Source organism: Podarcis filfolensis (assembly GCF_964270895.1).
Source record: "Podarcis filfolensis genome assembly, chromosome: 2".
NCBI lineage: Eukaryota > Metazoa > Chordata > Lepidosauria > Squamata > Lacertidae > Podarcis > Podarcis filfolensis.
In genome coordinates, this window is record NC_139605.1 from 32,754,615 (window position 1) to 32,770,214 (window position 15,600).

At 41.3% G+C, this 15,600-nt stretch overlaps 1 protein-coding gene and 1 long non-coding RNA gene across 15 annotated transcripts in view; one reads left to right on the top strand and one right to left on the bottom strand.

The window, feature by feature from the left end:
• The window catches only part of LOC310756452 (contactin-4), a 536,818-nt gene that overhangs the window by 408,265 nt on the left and 112,953 nt on the right, over positions 1-15,600 (top strand). For all 14 annotated transcript variants that reach the window (XM_083600569.1, XM_083600561.1, XM_083600560.1 and 11 more), the window contains 3 exons: positions 5,147-5,350; positions 12,839-12,941; positions 14,596-14,780. In XM_083600569.1, the coding sequence (XP_083456695.1) occupies positions 5,147-5,350; positions 12,839-12,941; positions 14,596-14,780 (492 nt within the window). The remainder of the gene's footprint in view (positions 1-5,146; positions 5,351-12,838; positions 12,942-14,595; positions 14,781-15,600) is intronic.
• Positions 1,705-14,154, bottom strand: LOC310757453. The gene is made up of 4 exons (XR_014545222.1): positions 13,450-14,154; positions 10,997-11,237; positions 8,812-8,926; positions 1,705-2,566 (listed from the first exon to the last, which is right to left on the bottom strand). It is a non-coding gene; the product is annotated as an uncharacterized lncRNA (long non-coding RNA).

A 15,600-nucleotide genomic window follows, 5' to 3' on the forward strand; every position in this document is an offset into this window, starting at 1 on the left:
AGGTCTTGAGGTTACCAGTGCATGAAACACTGTGACCAGGCTATCCCCATTCAAGAATAGCCATAGTTGTGGGAGCCACCAAAGGCATTCCTAGTCACAGAGACTACCTGAGCCTGAAGTGACAAGAGATGGATCCAGGAGCCCTTCCAAACTATGAACCTTTTCTTTCAGAGAGAGTGCAACCCCACCAAGAACAGACAAATGCCCTATATGAAGTCAGTTTGGCAAATGATGATCTGCCCAACGTCACTTAGGGATCTTGTGGCTAAGCAGGTTCCATTATCCTTGTTGCATACCACACCTTGTTGCATTCCTTAAGCTCAGGAGTTGGTGGGTAAATCCAAACAATGCTGCCCACCTGTTAATCACATGACATCAGGTCATTCAACTTCAAAGGAAGACACTTATGAGCTCACTCTAAGTATGCTTCTGATTCTTCCCTTCTTCTTTTGCACACATTTCTTGAACCAAGCTGTAATTTGATACATTTTGAATATTGCACCATTTTTTAAAAAATGCTGATTTTGTACCAGCAGCTTGAAAGGAAGAATACAGAGTGAATGCGAAGTGTGCTCCTGATTCTTCCTTTTCTGTTTGGCCCTATAAGTTTACCTGTCCTGTGTCTGATATCATTTATTGTTAGTTGATTGCCAGGTAGGTGTGGTTTGGATCAAACTGTATCACAGACAAAATGGGGAGCCCTAATTAGACCAGAGGTTTACCCGTTAGTGATTGAATTATAGGCTACAGGGATTGAACCAGGGATATTGTAAATGGAAGGGTAGAGTCTAGCAGTGAGCCTTGGCTCTTCCCCAGAATTATTATAGTTTTGCATGTAGAATTTGAGTTCCAAAACATAGGACTGGAAGGAAGGGCTAGTTAAATATACATACCACTTAAATGTTCAAGGACTAGGGTAAGGAAAATTAACAGCTAGATGACAAGAATGCTACATTGTGTGGGTGAATAGCTAATTTAATGGCACACTTGCGAAGATGCACAAATGCTCTTTCATGAATGAGACAGCTACTTCCAACAAGCACCCTTTCTGCTACACACACACACACACACACACACACACACACTATTAGGCTAAAATTCCCAGATTTTTCCATGAAATTTTACTTCACATCTGGCACTGTCTATCTGAAAAGCCATAAATTGCTTTGCTGCTGTGCTTGCATTCTCAGCGCTGGCAGACACCTTGTTGTTATAAGTTCTAATAGTATTTCAGTTGCTCGCCAGACTAGCCAAAAGCCATTTCATGCTGTATTTTAAGTGTCTGTTTACTCAGTTGTTACAAATTGCCTATGGGACAGGAACTGCCTGTCACTTCCAGAGCAATTAGCATGTGAAGCCTTATCAGAAGAAATCCGTCAAGTTTGAACAGACACAAATAGCACATGGGAATCTCTAAGGAAATCAAAATGAGTATTTTGCAGCATATATTTACATGCTGCTGTTACTGCATTCAGTCATAACTTACATGTTTCTGTATTCCTGTAGATGGATAGAATAATATAAATAGCCATCATTTTGGTACCCTTGTTCCGTACAGATTGAGGAAAATATTTTGGGCTAATGCTTTTAAAAATACTATATTTTAAAAAATAATGATTTAGAAATGAATAGGACGGGATACTTGGTTGGTTCAGTTTATTTATTTATTTTTTAAAAAAATAGTGCAGTGTTGTGGTAGCAGAGGCAAAAGAAAACCATTTATAAAATTTCAGTTAGGCCAACACTATTCACAAAGTGAGCATGTTAACTTTGAGTCATGTTCTTGTAATAATTCCAGATTGTCACATCGGATTTAGAATGATTTGCTCTAATTGACAGCATTGATGGCCACCCCAATTCTTTTTAAAAGAACACCCTTAAACTAAGCGTTTCCATGAGGAAGTTCTTGCAACGTTAATCCGTATGGTGTGTGCACTTATCACCTCCTGCATCAGTCACCATGCGCTGAGTCACCATTACAGCAGATCTTGTTTTATCATCTTGATAAAAACTCTAAAACAGAAATGTAGATGAGAGGTGATAAAGCACAATGATCAGCGGTGACTCACTATGCTGCACATGGGGGATGCTCTCAGTGTGAACATGTAAATCCACTCCCTCAAGTATCTTGCGCTCTGTTTACTGTGGTGCCAACGCCATGGCTCAGCTTTGCATTTCAGAAGCAGGATGTGACGACCTCCAAATGCCCTGCCTTGTCTCGGTTGTATTTCAGTGCAGTGTGTCCCAACACTGAAGGAGTACATGTGTGAAGAATAAAAAATGTCTATGTAGAACCAGGTGTATAGGCCCTACATAGCAATCACTCTCCATCCCAGTAGCAGGCCAGTTTCATTGGTAAGAGGCATGTGTTTGACCCTACTGATGTGGTCACAGATTTCAAAGGAGCTCCTCTGCCGCATGGCATTGTGCTATAGTAGAATAGCTCCCCTTTACGGCAGGGGAAGCATGTGAAAGGTGCTTGTGAATTACCATATCTTGTTTTAGCAGTGCTGAAAAGGTTTGTGTTCCCAGATTCTTCCTTGTTTTCTGATGAGAAGTGTAGGGTCTGTGGAGAATAAATGAAGGCTTAAAAAAACAACCAAAAACCTCCCTGTGCATAGGAAAGTAGGAATGGCTGCTTACTGCTGCCTGCATTACAAAGAAACTAGTTAATTGTTTGGCAAGTGTAAATTAAAACAAAAAATAAATGCTAATTACTTTCTGGAAAATTTAAGCCTGCTGAGAAGTGTTACCTTGTTTACTCTGAGTATCCTCTTGACATCAGCATGGGGTTACTCATAATTAGATGCACATGTGTAAATACAATGATTAGATAGTCCCACATAAACATAATTATCATATCTTTTTTTATAAAAAAAAAACCACGTCTATGAAGAGGGTCTCTAGCCCTGTGGGGTTTTTGTTACTATAAAAGCCCAACAATCTACATGCCTTTATCTTATGTCGGCAAACAATGGAACATTAGAACATAATAGGCTCACACAAGTCACAGAGAGATGAATGGTGGTCGATCCTGCAGGAAATTATTGTGTTGGATTGAGCCCAGTATATTCGCAAATTGCATCACAACAGTTGAGGTCAATTACAATGATGACTCATTAGAGAGTATTAAAATAAGAGCACACTTTTTCACTATAATTAGTGTTCCTCGTATAAAGAGGCAACATCTTCTTGTTCTCTAATTTCCGGAGTCTATCCAGGGTGTTCAGGGTATTCGCTTTATATTCATGAGATTGTAGTAAATTAACCTAAACACTATTCTTGTTTTCCTTGTTGGATATTTTCCAAATATATTCTATAAATTTGGGAGTATTATATAATTAGTCATAATGCAGTTGATTACAACTTCATTTACTATACAGGCTTGTTTTTCTCTTGCCCTCAAGCGTATATAAAACCAAATCTGTATATGATTTGGGCGGGGGGGGGGGAGGCACGGAGAGGCCTTGAATAATGTTTATTTTGTTAATCCAAGAAGATGAGCTCACCAGAAGAATCAGATGGAGATTTTAACCACAGGGAACTGGGCACATTATCTCCAAATCATGCAAATTTCCAAGCAGTCAATAGATGCTGTCTAAACAGATGTCTGTATATATGCAAACAGTTTCCATTTGTGTATTTAGGGAAATGGTGGATGTTTTAGATGTTGGCTTTCAAAAGTGGCCGTGGTCTGTTGGGTTGGTCTCTGTAATTAATCCTGCACCTGTTCCGTATTCTGGAACCGCACACTTTGCAGGTTGCAGTGTGGAGATCCTGCTTGCTCCATTAACAGTGCTTAAGTAGGGGGAAAGATACATTAGACCAGGGGTAGGCAACCTAAGGCCCAGGGGCCGGATCCGGCCCAATCGCCTTCTCAATCTGGCCCATGGACGGTCCAGGAATCAGCATGTTTTTACATGAGTAGAATGTGTGCTTTTATTTAAAATGCATCTCTGGGTTATTTGTGGGGCATAGGAATTAATTCATTCCCCCCCCAAAAAAAATATATATAGTCCAGCCCACCACATGGTCTGAGGGAAGGTGGACCGGCCAACAGCTGAGAAAGGTTGCTGACCCCTGCATTAGAACATCCCTCCACTCACTGTTAGGCTCACCTTTCTCTGAGAATTCTTGTAGCAAGACTCTGGAGCACCAGGGAACAAGGAAGGTGGATGAAGGACTGATCATCAAACTGGAGAAAGAGACTCAACCAGTCATGAACAAACAGCAGCCATTTCCCCTTCTCATTGTGAGTGGGGGGAGGAGAGGGGTAGCTGTGCCCCATCCATTTCAGGAGAAGGTGCAGGTGTGGCAGGAGCTCAGCCATATCACAAATAGTGGGTCTGGCTGACTGTTGGGGTGAGAGGAGCAAAGAGCTGCAAGCTTTTATTCAATAAGAGGTATCATCACAGTCTCTAGCAAGCCATTCCTTTTGTCCGTATACAAATGATTTAAGAACTTTCACCTATGTTTGGTTGCCCGTATTTTCTGGATGCTGTATGGAAAAGTACATGAATCTGACCTATGAAGAGTTTGTAAGGAATCCACTTTAAACTTTCCAAGTGTTTAATTTTCTTCTACACTAGGGGAAGTAGGAAACTTTGGAAGAACTTAAAAGGGCATATTTTAAAGGTCTAACAGCCTATATTCCCATGATTTACTTCGCTGCATGTTTTGTGATTTCAAATCTATGCTGGGGTTCTCTCACCAAAGAGTACTTGAACCAAACCTTGATCTTGGGATCCAGGAAATTCTCATATTATATGTGATACATTTTCTTGCCCAGCCAACACCTCTGGAAAGTGCATTCAGAGAGAGCTCTTGGATTTGGGCCCTGCATGTGGGCTTCCTATAGACAGACTTCTGGTTGGTCATAGTGAGATACTGGACTATGTTGGACTTTGTCTGCTCTATGGCTCCTGTGTTCTTAAATGTCTTAAACCTTTAATTTTTTCAAGCACCTAAGCTAAGTTTTGATTATTTTTCGACTAGCTCAGAGTTGATTCACAAGGCCATAGGCCTCATAGAAACTGCTTCAAATGGCTGTGCATTTCTGTGATTCCATTATATCATCAAGATTATAGTTTTGCAGTATTTGTATAAAAAAATAATATTAATAGTCTTTCTCCCCTTTCCCTTTCAGAACTGATCTATGCCTGGATCTTCAATGAATACCCATCTTTTGTGCATCAGGATAATCGTCGTTTTGTTTCTCAGGAGACTGGAAATTTGTACATAGCTAAAGTGGAGAAATCTGATGTGGGGAATTACACTTGTGTAGTGACAAACACTGTAACTAACAACAGAGTGCTGGGACCTCCTACACCTTTAATCTTGAGAAATGATGGTAAGATTTCCTGTTAAGTGCTGAGTAGGTTTGGCTTCCTTGTAGGAAAAAGAGGTAATGGGTGCGTTTTTTACCAAAGAACAGGTACGAAGGAGTCTTAGAAAGAAAGACCAATGGGATAATTTTGACCTAAGGGTTATTGTCATTGTTGTTCATTATTAAATTTGTTAGTCGGTTTATCTTGCCCAAAGCAACCCAAAGCGACTTGCTATTCTATATCCCACCCAAGAAATGGAATACACTTGTAATATTCAAAAGCAAAGGGGTAATCACTTAAGACGAATGAGAGAGCAGGGAAGTAACCTCTGTAGTAGCCATGTGGTGTCCTTGGACAATGGATGTTGGCGGCAGCAGCTCTAGCACTTCCTCTGGCATTGGCAAAGGAAAATGAACTAGAATAACAGTATAATATATACATCATTATTATTATTATTAATTAAACAAGTGCCTCCGGCCGTGATAAGACATCACAAGGAAGTGGCAGAGAATCACTGTCTTCCTTTGCATTTCTGTAAAGCAAAGCATTTATTTCAAAGGAAGCAAGTCTTGGACTCATACCTGATGAAACCCTGGAAATAACGTTTTAATATAATGATTGCTTACGGTGGTGACTTTGAAGTCAGTTACCCACGAGCGCTTCTCTTAGGAATTCATGCTCTGCACCTACTCTGGCATGTTTACTGAAGTCATTCATGTAAAATGTACTTGAAATGTACTTGAAGTGTATTCTACTGTTTATTATAGATGTGCTGGGAAACACTGTTGAGTTCAACAGGGAAGATCAGCAACATTCATTTAAGCACAAGACGATCAGGTTTCCCTGAGGCTGAAGTGTTAGTATCGTTGAAGACAGGTTAAATTTGCATTAAGCTCGTCACAGAACAGCCTGAGACCTCAATTTATAATTTTCATATTCCAGCTCTCCCATTTCTGGTAGCTCACATGTTTAAATGCAATTTACACTTGACTATTCATACACTCTAGTGTATTGAGAGGCCAACTGGCAAGGCCTGGGTCTTTCAATAGCTAATCGCAGTTTGCATTTGTTGCAATGAAATGCAAACTGCAAGGCATGCATGTTCTAACAGGCTGACAGGAACATCTGGATCCTTTTTAAAAAAAAATTGAGTTTGACATGTCCAGTACATCTCAATATATATGACAGATTATTTTCATTAGAGCATTTCATCATTAAATTAGCACACTAAGAGGCAAATTCATCAACGTTTAATGTCCCAATTACATGAATAAGTGTTACAAAAAGAAATTTCATAATGTTCCTCTCTCATTTAATGTAAAATATACTGAACTGTGTAATTCATCACTTTGGTGCTAGTCATGCAGTTTAGAACTATTTCCGTTATAATAGCTCTAGGAACAAAGGCACATAAGGTATTTATTGATGAAAATACACAATTCTATGGCAGAAGAAATCTTTTCCCATCCCTGTCTTCCACAGACAACACAAGTATTTGGAAACTTTTAAAGTATCAAAAGATGTAATTATTTTGCTTTGGTCCAGAAGGAGGTAGATGTCATTTTATTACCCAGAGAACAAGGACTAGACTGCATATTACATTAAATGCCCAATCTGTCCTTCTGTATGTTTTTCCCCTTTAAAAATAGCAGTTATATGTGTATGTGATCATGATTAGAGGCATCTTCCACATCGTGGTCCTAATGAAAAATTGCACTACAAAGCTGTGACGTAGCAATGCAGAGAAGCTGCCATTGGTGGCAATGACAGCTTTTGTCCCATGTCAAATAACAGCTTGGAACTTATAATTTAGCCATACCTTGGGTTACATACCCTTCAGGTTACAGATGCTTCAGGTTACAGACGCTTCAGGATACAGATGCTTCAGGTTACAGACTCTGCTAACCCAGAAATAGTACCTCAGGTTAAGAACTTTGCTTCAGGATGAGAACAGAAATCGTTCTCTAGCGGCGCGGCGGCAGCAGCAAGAGGCCCTATTAGCTAAAGTGGTGATTCAGGTTAAGAACAGTTTCAGGTTAAGACCGGACCTCCAGAACGAATTAAGTACTTAACCCGAGGTACCACTGTACAATGTTGGCATAAGAGTTTGTAGGGATTTTGGATAGATAGGGTGATATTTTGGTATTCAATTAAGTTTTACTTGGATTACATCTATTAAAATTAATGACCCTGACTAGTCAAACTTATTAATTTCAGTAGGTCTTCTCTGAACAAAACTTACTTGAAAGCCACCCCTAGTTATTTTCCTCAAGGATATTGGAAAAGTAGCTACTTGGCATCTAGAAGAAGCAGTATAAAGCTGTGTAAAAAGCCAATAGCTCTGTTAAATGTGTGCCCCCTCTTCTCACCTGTTCCCACCTCAGCCTTTGTGCAAGGCATGACATCTACAAACTGTTGTGCACTCTAAGTTGCCTCTCAAGGCTCCTAAAATATAAATCTTCAGATGTTACTTTAGAGCTTCCTGAAAGCAATAGTTTATTCTCTTGTTTCCTTAAATTGGGCTGTTTCTTTATATTGTATGGCACAATCAGAAAATGTTCCTTAACCCATTGGTCAAGCATTTTCAATACCAGGTAGCATTTTCTCTGCAGGGAATATAAATGGGGGCAGCCAAGCAATGGTAAAAGTAGACTTTGTTCCCTGGATCAATATAAGGCTAGTTTGTAACTCCTCTATAGAGATGGTATTTATTTCATTGTTACGAGAAGTATATAAAAGGCAATCTGTGTGGTATAAACTTTTTTCTTTTTTCTTTTTTAAAAAAATACTCTATGCACTTGTCTTTCCTAGCAAGAATTGTCTTTATGTTTGGACTTCACTTTTACAATCTGCCCCTTATACTTTCAGACACTCCTCAATTAGTCCATAAACACCTCCCTATAGTAATCAATAGAGTTGGGTTTTTTGTTTGTTTTTAAAGCGGGGACATAGATTTTAAGGAGCACTTTCTGATTGTGCTAACAGTGCCTTACCTGGTTTAAAGTTCAGTTTACTGGCTCCCATCCTGCCATACACCAGCCTAGCACATCCACTGCTGCACCTGTGTTAGTGCTGACCTTTAAAGTCCTAAATGGCTTTGGCCCTGTATACCTGAAGGAGCGGCTCCATACCCATCGTTCAGCCCAGACACTGAGATCCAGTTCTGAGGACCTTCTGTAGTTCTCTCATTGCAAAAAGTGAGGTTACAGGGACCTAGGCAGAGGGCCTCTGGGTAGTCACCCCCACCCTGTGGAATGCTCTCCCATCAGATATCAAGGAAATAAACAGCTGTCTGACTTTCAAAAGGCATCTGTTTAGGGAAGTTTTTAATGTTTGATGCTTTGCTGTGGTTTTATAATTTGTTGGAAGCCTCCCAGAGTGGCTGCAGCAACCCAATCAGATGGGTGGCATAATAATAATCATCATCATCATCATCATCATCATCATAATAATAATAATAATAATAATAATATACAACACTCACCTCACTGGTGCATCCCCTCCCTCCTTGTTTTTATCAGTCATGAGAGTCAAGAGCCTTACTACCGGTAATTCAAATTCATTCAACTCAACAGGTCTAGATGGTGTTCTGGAGACCTCTGGAAAGTCATTTGCAATAACAGTGGTTATTAACAATTTTATCCACAAAATGTTTTGCAAACAGGCCAATATCTAGATGAAGCTGCTGGGGGTGGCCATTAGGATATTTTCTGTTACACTAAAATTGAGAGAGATTGGCAGTTTTCGTTTCAGCCTCTTTCCTAATGATATCCCAACATGGAATTTAACTTTTTCACAGATTACTAGGTCAACATCTTCATTTGAAATACTCACAACTCCAAGGTCTCATTCCTGGTCACACGCTTCAGACCCCTGAACATATATGTGCAATTATTTTTTTGCCCTAGTGCGCATGACTTTAGGCTTGCTTGCACTGAATTTGCATTTCACTATTTACTGTCCATTTGCCCAGTTTGTAGGGATCATTGAGGTCTCACCATTCACACTCTCACAGCACTCTCATAACATGATGAATTCTGCTGTGTGGATAGGAGGGGAGAATAGACAAGTAGGCAGACTGCAGTGTATAATCTGATCTCTTGCTCTCTTTTTTATTTTTTGTAGATTTCCACAACCATGTGGCCTGTTTGTTAGCACTCTCTCTGCAGGCTCCTAGAGTCTAAGTCTGTGTTGGGCTATCACATGTTTTGCTTGCAGCACTGGTTTGGCGCTTCCCCCCCCCTTGCTTTCTTTTTTGGTACTTTGAAATGATGAATGCTGAAAAGCTTGGAGAAACATATGCTGCCTTTGGAAAGCATGTTGAAAGAAACAGGATACTGACAGTGACTGGTGTTCCCTGGCTGTTTAGAATGCAATCCATACAAGTATCCTTAGCATAGTTTGTTTAGATGACTGATTTTATGTGGCAGCTGTACTTTATATCGTACAGAAGGAGTGTCTTTGAAGCTAAGTGAATGGGGGGAAAGGCAACCTGTTATTGTGTTGAAGCAGTATAGACAGTAAAAGTAGCATGCATCTCAACATCAACCCACATTCCTTCCGAGAAAGCTGTGTTTATAATAAAAGCATTTCCTTATCTGGATGTTTGAGGGAAAAGGGGTCTCTCTATATTGCACTTTATATATCAGAGTTGTAGGAAAACTATTTAGCAATTATGACAGTTCTAAAACTTAGGAGCGGTCTCCCCTAGTGCAGCACAGCAGAGGCGGATTTAGAGGAGTACAATTGGTTTGGTCGCACTGGGCGCGGAGCCTTCGGGGCACCACAACTATAATGCATAATGGAAGGCGAGAGGCAGGGTCCACTGAATTTTGGCATCGCATAGGGCACCACTGAAATTGAAGACCCCAAAGTCCACCACTAAACACAGGATACTTGATACGAATTACTCAAGGTTCCAGGAAAAGAAGGGATCCTGAGGCAGGTGAAATCTTCCTTCCTCAACCAGCGAAGGCCTAGATACGTTGGCTGCCCCGTGGTGTGAAACCTATGGCTGCATAGATTTTGTGCACTCATTTCTAGTTATGCACATGCAGATAGCATACATAAACAATCCCAACCATGTTTGGGAAGAAGGAAGCTCAGGAGAAGCTGGTACTTCCCACCACACCCCCGCTCATGTTCTGTGTATTATTTTAGGAGGGGATCAGGGATTCCCTAATTCCTTTCCATACCCAACTAAAGATTGCCTACAGATATAGTCTATAGATACAGATACAGTCATACCTTGGGTTGAATGCGCTTCAGGTTGAGCGCGCTCAAGTTGCACTCCGTAGCAACCCGGAAGTAACGGAGGGCATTACTTCTGGGTTTCACTGCTTGCGCATGCGCAGACGCGGCGAAAAGCGATGCGCGCAGACGTGCTGTCGCTAATTATGTTTGCTTCTAGATGCGAATGGGGCTCCGGAACGGATCCCGTTCGTATCTAGAGGTACCACTATATAGCCTACGGATCATTGTGTGCAGCAGCAGGAGTCTACGCACAACAGTTAATGAGAATCTCTGAATGCTTACTTGGAAAATGTATCATTTGAGATTATGAAAGGAGGCTACAAGGTACAGCAAATTCTTCTCTTCCCCATTCATTATGCGCCATGCCTTTTTTCCTTCAAATCCTTAAACTTGCTTGTTTCATGTCACTCTCTCACCTGTTACTAGCTGGATGCTTCTGTTCTCTTTTTGTCCCCCTCCTTGCCTGGGGAATCATGCCATTGTCTGTTTAGCTGAGCATCTAGCTTGCTATTGTTATCAATAGTCAATCACGGTGGTAGCAAGAGTAGGAATTTGTTGGCGCCATCACCATCATCATTGTTGGAGAAGTACTGGCAGTAGAACAAGAAGAAAACTACAAGCCACGTAGTTGGGATTCGATGTGGAGTGCTCTCTTTTCTATGCACACAGCAAGGAAGGGACAGTAAGAACAGCTATAAGTACCTGAATGTGGGATCATGCTTTAGCATATAAAAGCAAACCAAAGCATTGTGAAATCAGATATACCCAAATAATAATAATAATTTATTATTTGTACCCCGCCCATCTGGCTGGGTTTCCCCAGCCACTCTGGGCGGCTTCCACAGAGACCAAAAATACAGTAAAATATCACACGTTAAAAACTTCCCTGAACAGGGCTGCCTTAAGATGTCCTCTGAATGTCAGGTAGTTGTTTATCGCTTTGACATCTGATGGGAGGGCGTTCCACAGGGCGGGCGCCACTACCGAGAAGGCCCTCTGCCTGGTTCCCTGTAGCTTTGCTTCTCGCAATGAGGGAACCGCCAGAAGGCCCTCGGCGCTGGACCTCAGCGTCCTGGCGGAACAATGGGGGTGGAGACGCTCCTTCAGGTATACTGGGCCAAGGCCGTTTAGGGCTTTAAAGCACAGTGCATGAGAGTTGCGACTTCTGCAGCCCAGTTTCTTACTAACACCCATCTGTGAAACTGTCAGCCGTCTGTGTGTTTCTGCCTCTTTTAGTTCTCCCTGTTCTTCAGCTACAGGACTATTGCCTCCTGCAAACTTGACTTGGTATTTCATTTCAACAGCAGGAGAGCAATCCGTCGATATTACCTGTACTGTCATTAGTTTCCATTGATGAAACATCAACTTGCCACCTGGACTATAAGCCACTCATCCAGCAAAGAGAGGGCAATTAGGCAAAACCTGTAGCAGCACATTGGACCGTATCCCAGGGCACAAGTAGCCAGAGGCTATCCAGCTGACCACTGAACCACATTCCCAAAGGTGGTCATTCTGAATCTAATTCACATGCAGCTATTACTTTCTTATAGCTACAGGCTTCTCTAACTTCTACTGTGCATAAATATTTAGTCTTATTGAAGCTGGGCAAGAATGAATGTTCAGAAAGAAGGATCGGATAATGATACCGTATATATTTATGTTTTTGACTGTATTTAAAGGTTTATGGAAGCTACTCGGTTTGTAAGAAAAGTGTTGATTTAGTATAAACAGAATGGCTTTTTATGTGCATTATTTAATATGATTTTTTTTAAAAAAATAAAACAACTGCTTTGATGTAATGGTCAAATTACTAACACAGTAAAATTTAAGCAAACTACACAACCGCTGTAGCACCTTAGAGGATATTGCACCCTAAAAGTTAATAGGAGCTTTGGTTAGCTGGCAGTGCTTTATCAAGAGTTGTTTGCTCTGCATTACTTTCTCCAAAAGGCATTGATTGTACTTTATTAGCACTTTCCTTTCACAAGAAGAATGCAAAAAAATGGAAAAGCAAAGAGCCATGATGAGATGTAATCTTAGGCAGATGGCTGAGAGCTGCAAAACAAATTTTCCTCTGGAAGTAAATAGGGAAAGGGAGCCTCACAGTGTGTGGCTGTTGGAGACGAGGGTCCTGTTTGAAATGAACAGATTAATTGGGCACGTAATGATGTACAAAACTGCCCTGGGTTAACTCAGGCATACTTGGGGATATGTAATGCAGAATTCAAGCCAATTTAGCATCCATTATATGTTCACAGGAGTGATGGGCGAATATGAGCCGAAAATAGAAGTGCAGTTTCCAGAAATGGTTCCATCTGCGAAAGGAACAACTGTGAGACTGGAATGCTTTGCGTTGGGAAAGTAAGTTTTCGCCATTCACTCATTCTGCTGCACTAAAACAGTTTGCAGGTTGTTAGGGCAAAATAAAGTAAATTGTGGGTTTTCTGCTTCGCACAACCTCCATTAACTGCGATGTTGTCTCTCTAGGCTTACAGCGCTCATTCATGCCCTTCTCAGTTTGACCAGTCATGCTCTGTGGATTTTTCATTTTGTTTTGCTATGCAAATAAACATGTACATTGTTACTTCTAATTATGATCACTTGGACAGCTACTGATGACGTTTGGTGCATGAATCTGATGTACCTCGGAACAACCCCACTCCCCCACCAGCGGGGGTGGGGACCTTAATGTATCAGTTGATAATACCTACTTTCGCTGCAGCTGCTTAGAAAACAAAAAATTGATATCATTGTGAGTTATTCAATGGAAAGCCAACATGTTATAGCAGTGAAAAAGGAAAATTCAATGTTGGAAATAGTGGGGAAGGTATTTAATATAAAGGAAGTATCATAATGCCATTATACCAACCTGTAGTATAGATTTGGACCACAGGGGACAATTCTGGTAAATTGATCTGTGACTCCCAAGTATCCACTGGTGTGAGTAAACTCTGTAGGCCATTACCTTTATACCTTTGCTTGTGAAAATCTAGATACAGCAAACTGGCTGCTGAACAAGATGTGGTGGACAGATCTTTGTGTTGATCCAGCAAGGCTGTTCATATAAATGCATGCAGTAATCACTCATCTTATTGGGGGGCAGGGTGTTCCAATGGTAACATGTATACCCCAAAATTGTGTATGATCAAACCCTTGGAGCTGCCCTGTGGCCAGCAGGTTGTGGGGAGAGAGAGCATCCTCAGCACTCACAAGAGCCAGCGTGCTGAGTGGGCCTTGCCCTGTAAGTAAGGTAGAGAGTTTTGTATGCTTGGTCTACTTGGGTTATCCAGTGGAAAAAGGGCTTTTAAACTCACCTTCTGACTTGGGACAAGAGCGGGCAGAGGCCTGCTTGCTCGGATGCTTCTGTGAGATCTTGGAGAGACCTTAATTGTCCCACGAGATCTTGCGAGGATATTCCTTAGGCTTCCAGAGCTTCTGTGCCAAGTGAGCCTTTTCTGAGGTTCCCGTAATTAGGTTAGGCAGCTTTGAAAACACTGGGCCCCTCTTACATCACAGATATTATAACTAGTTATTGTTAGAATTCCTGCTCCATGATTGCAGTCATGGGATTGTTGTCTTAAACATGACGGTATATGTTTTGACTCCACAGAATGGGAAGTGACGAAGACAGGATGTTTGTGTTACTGTGTTCCGTGAAGTGGGATTATTGTCCTTTGTTCTTTTTCTCTTTGCTATCTGATGCTAGAAAGAGAGGGAGCCATGTTGCAGTGCTCCGTTTGTGTTTATATGTAAATAAAGTAGATTAGCCAAAATGCTGAGCTGCTGAGGTCTGTTACGCAAACAGTCGGGCATGTGTCTCTGCCAGGGTCCTACTCGAGTGTAGGCTGAACTCCTGACAGTTATTGCTACAAATGGTTTTTTGGGGGTGGGGGTGGGGCTAGTCATTTGCAATGATGTGTATATATATAAATGAACTTGTCTGTCCATAGCAGCGCAATTAAAAGAATGCAGCCTTTACCATCAGGATTTTCTCCCTTCTGTTGTTGATAAACAGCCCAGTTCCTACGATCACCTGGAGAAGAGCCGATGGAAAACAGATCCCAAAAAAAGCTCGGAGGCACAAATCAAGCAGCATCCTTGAAATCCCAAACTTTCAGCAGGAAGATGCTGGCCTGTATGAATGCGTGGCTGAAAATGTGAGAGGGAAGAACGTGGCCAGAGGCCAGCTGACGTTTTATGGTACCCTGATTATTTACTCACCTGTTTTTCATTATAGCTGAGGCCAAAATGTGGTAAATGCTTTGTTGCACTGTCAATGTTGATTTTTCTCTTCATATTTGTCTTGCAAATAGGACTGCTCAGCAAGTGTAATTTTATATAAAATAAAAACCTCTGAGACGGGCATATTGATTGAGGCTGGGAAGTGAGGGAGAAATGAAAATGTACGTTGTAAGAAGGAGATTGGTCTGGAAGATGTAAAACGCAGTTGTAAAGCAATTTATCTGTCTTTCTCCTGCTGCATCTGGAAGAAAAACTGCATGCTCTTCTGAAAAACGATGGCTGTTTTGGCTTCAGATTTAGAGTTTTCATTTCTGGCTAGCTTTTAATCTCAGTGGCCCTTTCTCCCCCTCTGTATCACACTGAATTTGGGACTCATTCTTGTGTAAAAGTAATTATGGGATTTTTCTCTATATATCCCTGCCGATTATATGAACAAGACTGAAAAGGTTTGCATTGCTACAGATCCTTTAAGGATTTGTTCTCTTCTTCCTCTCTTGAAAGGAGCCTGAGGGTAATGTTGTGCATAGCGGTGCACCAGACGCTTTAGAGAAGGCAGTCGAGACTGAGTCTGTGCAGCTTGGCCCTCCTCCTCTTGCCAAGAGAGAAGTAGGGTCATGCTCTCCCAATTGCAGAATGGATTGCCTCCTCTAAAGTGGCTGTTGCAACTACTTTAAAGGTTGCAATTCACAGCACAATCCCCTTCACCTCTCCTGACAACAGAACAAGGAGAGAGATCATGATTTTTCAACAAAGGTAATTTTTTTCAATGGATTCACTC